The sequence below is a fragment of the Brassica oleracea genome, chromosome C5 (assembly GCF_000695525.1).
Source record: "Brassica oleracea var. oleracea cultivar TO1000 chromosome C5, BOL, whole genome shotgun sequence".
Lineage (NCBI taxonomy): Eukaryota > Viridiplantae > Streptophyta > Magnoliopsida > Brassicales > Brassicaceae > Brassica > Brassica oleracea.
This window is the reverse complement of record NC_027752.1, coordinates 12,289,670-12,297,079: the sequence shown is the minus strand read 5'-3', so window position 1 is coordinate 12,297,079 and position 7,410 is coordinate 12,289,670. Positions and strand designations below refer to the sequence as shown.

Genomic DNA, 7,410 nt, shown 5'->3' with positions numbered 1-7,410 from the left:
GTTTTAATTTATCATTTCGTTTGTTTTCTATTTGGTGTTGCACTATTTTTAATAAAAGATTATTAATTAATCATTTTGTTTGTTTTCTAATAATTTTAACATCTCTTTTAGTAGATATTTAAATGAATTAATAATAGTTTATTAAAATAGTGTAACACCAAAAATTATTCTATTGCCACTCGCTTGGATCGAAATTTGAAAGTTATATTCTTTTTTTCTCTTTACCTAATTTAAAAATCTCAAAATAGTTTCAATCCTAATATATATATCAACATAGTATATGCTCTTACATATCATTTCTGACTTTTCTCTATCCGAATTTCTCGGTTTATGTTTTTTAAGATATATATTTTCATTTAATTTTCAGTTTTATAAAAGTAATTAAAAAGGTGAAACGAAAGTAAAGTGCCAGAGAGAATCGAATGTCCATATCAATAGATAGTAAGAGCATATTTTTTTTGGCAACAGTAAGAGCATATTATTATAAGGATAATTTCCAATATTCTAATATATGTATTTAACACTCATATAATTTGACTTTATAATTAAAATTTAAACATAAGTATAAAATAATAAAGCCATTTATAGATTGACATATGGCTCATATATGTTTAGTAGAGGTTCTTAAAGAAACAATACTTCCCATTTTGCACTTTTTCTTTCTTTTAAAACTCTTTTATTATTATAAATGCGAGAGGTTACTTTCTCAATGCTGATGCTAAAAGGTGAAATCACGATAACAAAGAATTTAACTTCCAAATACAGAAATTAATACTAGTATGACGCTAAAAAGGAGAAAAAATAAAATAAAAACAGAAAATTTAATATAAGACGGACACGTGTCAATACTGTACCCTACACTAAAGAGACATCTTATTTTTCTTTTCGATGCTTCAACTCTCTTAACTTGTCTCCTCTTCGGATAATCCTATCCCTCTCCTCCTATAAATAACTCTTCACTCTCCCCTATTTCTCAACCACAACAACCATCGGTAACACCACCGAAAAAAAAAACAAAACACATACCCTTTAAAAACAAAAGTTTAGTTTCTTCTTTTTCTACTAAATGGAGAAAGGTTCCAACGGTTCCGCGGCGTTGGAGATGCAGACGTCTGAGCTTGATCAGCCGGCGGCTCTCCGTAAGATCATATCGGTGTCCTCCATCGCCGCCGGTGTACAGTTCGGTTGGGCTTTACAGCTATCTCTGCTAACTCCTTACGTGCAGCTACTCGGGATCCCACATAAATGGGCTTCTCTGATTTGGCTCTGTGGCCCAATCTCCGGTATGCTTGTTCAGCCCATCGTCGGTTACCACAGTGACCGTTGCACCTCAAGATTCGGCCGTCGTCGTCCTTTTATCGTCGCCGGAGCCGGTTTAGTCACCGTCGCCGTGTTCCTTATCGGTTACGCCGCCGATATAGGTCACAGCATGGGTGATCAACTTGACAAACCGCCGAGAACGCGAGCTATCGCGATTTTCGCCCTCGGGTTCTGGATTCTCGACGTGGCGAACAACACTCTCCAAGGACCATGCCGCGCTTTCTTGGCTGATCTATCCGCGGGAAACGCAAAGAAAACGCGGACCGCAAACGCGTTTTTCTCGTTCTTCATGGCGGTTGGAAACGTTTTGGGATACGCGGCGGGTTCTTACAAGAACCTCTACAAAGTTGTCCCTTTCACGATGACCAAGTCCTGCGATCTCTACTGCGCAAACCTCAAAACGTGTTTTTTCCTCTCCATAACGCTACTCCTCTTGGTCACGTTCATGTCTCTATGTTACGTGACGGAGAAGCCATGGACCCCTGAGCCAACCGCAGACGGGAAACCCTCGAGCGTTCCGTTTTTCGGAGAGATCTTCGGAGCGTTCAAGGAGTTGAAAAGACCGATGTGGATGCTTCTTATAGTCACTGCACTGAACTGGATCGCTTGGTTCCCTTTCCTCCTCTTCGACACTGATTGGATGGGCCGTGAGGTGTACGGAGGAAACTCAGACGCAACCGCATCGGTGGCCACTAAAAAGCTTTACAACGACGGAGTTAGAGCTGGTGCGTTGGGGCTTATGCTTAACGCGATTGTTCTTGGTTTCATGTCTCTTGGTGTTGAATGGGTTGGTCGCAAAATGGGTGGAGCAAAACGGCTTTGGGGAGCTGTTAACTTCATCCTTGCTATTTGCTTGGCCATGACTGTTGTGGTGACTAAACAGGCTGAGAATCACCGGCGAGATCACGGCGGTGCTAAAACAGGACCGCCTGGTAACGTCACCGCTGGTGCTTTAACTCTCTTTGCTGTTCTCGGTATTCCCCAAGCGGTAATGCTCTCTTAGTTTTGATTTTTTGTGTGTTTTACAGAAAATGTCTTTGTGTACGTTAGTCAATTATTGGTATTAACTTTTTGTTTATCGGAAAAATAATAATTAATAGCTTATTTTGACCGTCTTTTTCAAATTTTAATTAATTGCAGATTACGTTCAGTATTCCTTTTGCACTAGCTTCCATATTTTCAACCAATTCTGGTGCCGGCCAAGGTAAATTTTTTATATTGAGTCATTTATTTAAATTAATCACGCGTTTTGTTTTGGATAATGTAAGTCTACAGTCTTCTTAAAGTGTTGGGACCTAAAAAAAAGTTATATGCATTTAATACGTACAGATTCGCAAGTTAATAACTTATTGATATGATTTTTACAAGTCATCTCAATTTTTTTTTTTAAAAAACACTTATTGAGATGATTTTACAAGTCACCGATATTAATACATGGGGTTTCATCGACCATACGGAATATGCAATAATAATTTGAAACTAAAGATTTGTATGTTTCATCTCAACAGGACTTTCTCTAGGTGTTCTGAATCTGGCTATTGTCGTCCCACAGGTAAAAAAAAACGTTTGAGATCAGTTTTATTTAATTATTTACAAAAAAAAATGTTCACATCCTGATATGTATTTGTTGTTTCATTAAAACGTAGATGGTGGTATCTGTGGGGGGTGGACCATTCGATGAACTATTCCATGGTGGAAACATTCCGGCGTTTGTGCTAGGAGCAATTGCGGCCGCGGTGAGTGGCATATTGGCTTTAACCGTGTTGCCTTCGCCGCCACCGGATGCTCCAGCTTTCAAAACTGGGGCTATGGGATTTCATTAAAGTTTTAGCAGTGTTTCAGTGGCTATGTAACTCTCATAAAACTGTAGTGTTATTGTGCAAATCCTACATAAAGAGAAAAAAGGAAATTCATCTCCTTGGGGTGTGTTGGTTTATATTGTACCTAAACCCATTATGTTCCTTTTTTGTAACTAAAATTTCAATTTGGAGTATATTTCACCTTTTGCCACCTTCAAGGCTTCATTATTACCACTTCATTGTTTTGGATCTTTCAGTCATATCTCACACAAGAAGAATTGTATTGTTATTTGTTTCAAAATAAAACATAAAATGTAATAATTAATCTAGAAGAATAATTATTTTTGATGGTTTTCTTTTTTTTTTGTCAAGTGTATAAGAACCGAGTTGAGGTATACATGTAATATAAATAAATACTATTTAAAATTCCAAAAATGCATTATGTTACCTTACTCGTAGTTATGCATACATAGAGTGATTTGAGTTTTGCGTCATCCAAGATACCTTGTGTTTTTTTTTTTAAGATGCCTTATGTTTACCTTCAGTTATAAGCCTCTTTAGCTATTACATCGGCTTCACGTACAATTTTCCTCACAAATACAAAAGCTAATGTCAGGATGAGCTAGGCTGATACTATCTTTGGTGAGTGTAGCTACAGACTGGTTCTTTCAACCGTAAGATCCTGATGAAGAAATTGTCTCCTACAACAGATCAAACACACACAAGTTTAGTACATTAATTCTTCACGAGCTCCTGATCTGCAGATCTGAATTTAATATTCGGATTAAAACCTATAACTAGTGTCTTATTAATAACGTTAGTCAGGTATAGACCACCATCAGTTCAGGACGCAATCTGATTCTAAAGCTGATTTATTGTTGCAATATAGTTTTCACACTACAAAAAAAAATAGAGCACAAAAAGATAATAAACACTTTGATTTTTAATTTATATAGGATAAAAATAAGGGCAATTCTCTAGAATAACTTTTTTTAAGTTTTTGTCATAAAAATAACCTACGAAAATGAAAATGACTAAAATACCTTTTTTATTTTGAAATTTTTAATATTTATTTTTTATTTTTTAAAATTTGAAACACTATCCCCAAAACTCCACCCCTTAACTCTAAACTATAAGTCTAGATTAGTTAACCCTAAGGTAAAAGTACATTTTTAACTTTAGGGTAAAAATACAATTTTACCTTTTAATAAAAAAAATTTTGGTCATTTTTTTTATTAATGGCTATTTTGGTAACAAAAAATAAAAAAATGCTATCCTAAAGAATTTTTCTAAAAAAAATAAATAAAATGTGCAGATTAAAATTTTAATAAGGAGAGAGAGAGAGAGTCCGGGCGGGGTAAACCCGGAAACCCGAAGAGTAACGTGGGTGGGCCTTATCTTCATCTTCCTCACCACACACACACACACACAACAAACACGCACACTCGTGGATTTCAAACTTTCAGAGTAATCTCATCGGGACCTTTATGATCTCATCGAACATGCTTCTCCATACGCTATCTTCATCGTCTCCACCCATTCACCGCCTCTACCTCCACCATCCTCAGATTCTCCCTTCTTCTTCCTCTGTGTCGCTCAAGTTCCATCCCAAAACGATTTCTTTACAGGTAAAGACTCCAAATTTCTCTCAAAGAATCTGACTTTATTGCAATATTAGAGAATTCATTGGCTAATCTTCCTCCATGTTTTGTAAAACTTGTGGATGAAGGCAGATACATGGAAGGACTTTGGCTATTCGATCTGCAGAACTTGCTGCTAGAGGCTTACCTTCTTTGAAGAAGCTAGCAAGCAAAGGATCTACCTTTCTGCTGGGCCAGAGCTTGTTGATGGTCTCTGCTTATCCACAGCTGGCAGCAGCTGCAGAAATCGTGAAGCATGAACCGGTTTACGAAGTTGGAGAGTTGTTTGAATTAGGTATTCAGCTTTCTTACTTGCTGTTGCTACTGGGTTTGCTCGGAGTTGGTACTTTCTATGTGATTCGTCAAGTACTTGTCCGCAGAGAGCTTGACCTCTCTGCCAAAGAACTACAGGTATTGATTGTGATCCCAAGTATTAACCTTTGTGTTAGAGTAAGATACATCAGATGATGGAAGACCAGTAGAGAACTGATGAAATAGTATTTGATGTCTCTCGAATGTTTTTAGCAAACCACTGTTATTAGACTGATCAAAACTGTTTGAAGAGGTTGTTGTGTTTGTCTGAATAATCTGAAGGAGCAAGTTAGGAGCGGGGATGCAAGTGCAACAGAGCTCTTTGAGCTAGGTGCAGTGATGCTGAGACGCAAATTTTATCCTGCAGCCAACAAGTTCTTGCTTCAAGCTATCCAGAAATGGGACGGTGACGATCAAGATCTTGCTCAGGTAATAATACAAATTTACACACACAAGCACGCACTGTTTCCAGCAAGTACAAATGATGAGTACAATTCTCGAGACAGGTCTACAACGCTCTTGGAGTGAGTTATGTCCGAGAGGATAAACTGGACAAAGGAATCGCTCAGTTTGAGATGGCGGTGAAGATTCAGCCTGGTTATGTAACGGCTTGGAACAACCTTGGAGATGCTTATGAGAAGAAGAAGGAGCTGCCTTTGGCGTTGAAAGCGTTTGAAGAGGTTTTGTTGTTTGATCCCAACAATAAGGTGGCTCGGCCTCGACGTGATGCGTTGAAGGATCGCGTTAAGCTCTATAAAGGCGTTGTCGCGGTTAAGTCCAAGAAACGGTGACGAAAAACCAATAAACCAAGAACTCCCCCTCGTCTCTCTTATGTTATTTTTGTAAGGACATTTTGTGTTATTATTATGAATATGAAACTTGTTTTCTGTTTTGTAACTCTTAACAATAAAATCACTCATCTTATTATTCGGAATTTTGATACAATGTTCTGAATAATGATAATAACATAATGGGAAATAAGCTCACACAAGATACTAAAGAAGCAACAACATAGTATAGATGATCAGGGCAAGTAACATAGCGGTTTTTTTAGACTCAAGGACACTTGAGCTTATTGCCGTGAGTACGGAGATTAGCGTAGCAAGGACATGATGCTGTGTTGCCTGAGGTTCCGGGCGGCACGCACTGGCACTTGGCGCAGCAACTTCCACAAGCTCTGTAACACACTTTCTTCCTCGACGTCTCTCTGCATCTCCTCGCGCACGCATACCCACAATCTGCAAATATTTGTCTCATGCATTAATCAAAACGTCGTTTGGCAAAATAAAAGAAGAAGACTTAGAATGTTACTAACTGAATGGTGGACGATGATGGTATGTCCTCTTAAATGCCTCCACTTGGTTCTCCTCGTTCGTCTGAATCTATAAGCAACACAAATAACCGATTTATTTTTGAGAATGAATGTTAAATTTACTCGAATCAAACCGAATTTATTTTACTCTTTGGAATGTTTGTGTCAGTTTTACCTGAGTAACAGAGGAGGTTTCAGCGTTGCTGGATGAAGATAGATCTGCAAGTACCTGTGAAAGAATCAGACAAGAACGTCTCAGTGTTTTTAGTTAGTATGTTTGCAACAAAGAGAAGCTAAATCTTGAAAAATGTTTTGATCATTTTTACCTGAGAAAGCAGAATAAGAGAGATGAGCATAACAAAAGCCACCACTTTCATCTTCTCCATCTTGTCGGTTTTGAAGTAGTTTGTGAAAATAGAAGCTGTGGATGGTTCTTTATATAGACACAATGTAGCTATTTTGTCTTCTTCCTCTTTTCTTTTGTTGAGTGAAAAAAAAACTCATGTTGGATAGGTATCACATGCAATCGCTGGACTAGACATAAATCACAGATATTAGATTGAGTTTTGCTGTAAAGTGTTGGTGTTTGATGCAACAGTTTTGATTGGTCTTTGAGGATATATCTAATTTATTATGCAAGGACGAAGAGGAAAATTCAAACCTTGTTCACTGAAATCTAAATCAAGCTTAAATACATGAAATGAGAGTAAATTTACAGTAAAAATATATAGGCTGGTTTTAATAAGGTACTGCAATGTGTGTGACTTCACTGACTTGTCGACACACGTATGGAGAGACAAGTGTACTAAAGTGTATAAAGAAAGAGGCAATTAGGTAGTTTGAAAATTAATGTCTTAATGATATCTTTGCCATAAGAGTGTTATAACAGCTGTCTCCTAGTTCAGACATAGAACAGCTGAGAGAGATAGATGAAGAAAAACGCATGCAGACGCAATGTTGTTCGAAAAAAGCAGATGGAAATGTTTGGCTCCGTTTGGTGAAAACGTAAATATTATTACTGTCTTCT

General features: G+C 37.5%; 3 protein-coding genes across 4 annotated transcripts; 2 read left to right on the top strand and 1 right to left on the bottom strand.

Annotated features, from left to right (window-relative positions):
- Positions 1-972: 972 nt before the first annotated feature.
- LOC106295572 (sucrose transport protein SUC2) lies at positions 973-3,337 on the top strand. The gene is made up of 4 exons (XM_013731506.1): positions 973-2,308; positions 2,461-2,524; positions 2,829-2,872; positions 2,967-3,337. Exons 1-4 carry the CDS (start codon positions 1,067-1,069, stop codon positions 3,141-3,143), a joined length of 1,527 nt encoding a protein of 508 aa, XP_013586960.1. The 5' UTR covers positions 973-1,066; the 3' UTR covers positions 3,144-3,337.
- A 1,195-nt stretch (positions 3,338-4,532) lies between these two features.
- On the top strand, positions 4,533-6,006 carry LOC106343125 (uncharacterized protein ycf37). 2 transcript variants are annotated; one of them, XM_013782260.1, is made up of 4 exons: positions 4,533-4,747; positions 4,853-5,170; positions 5,354-5,500; positions 5,578-6,006. In XM_013782260.1, exons 1-4 carry the CDS (start codon positions 4,607-4,609, stop codon positions 5,860-5,862), a joined length of 891 nt encoding a protein of 296 aa, XP_013637714.1. In that variant the 5' UTR covers positions 4,533-4,606; the 3' UTR covers positions 5,863-6,006. The 2 variants fall into 2 exon arrangements, with proteins under 2 accessions (XP_013637714.1, XP_013637715.1); XM_013782261.1 differs by having other exon boundaries at positions 4,598-4,747; positions 4,849-5,170.
- On the bottom strand, positions 5,972-6,818 carry LOC106343126 (gibberellin-regulated protein 9). The gene is made up of 4 exons (XM_013782262.1): positions 6,710-6,818; positions 6,559-6,612; positions 6,387-6,453; positions 5,972-6,309 (listed from the first exon to the last, which is right to left on the bottom strand). The coding sequence occupies exons 1-4, from the start codon at positions 6,767-6,769 to the stop codon at positions 6,128-6,130; spliced, it is 363 nt and encodes a 120-aa protein (XP_013637716.1). The 5' UTR covers positions 6,770-6,818; the 3' UTR covers positions 5,972-6,127.
- Positions 6,819-7,410: the final 592 nt, after the last annotated feature.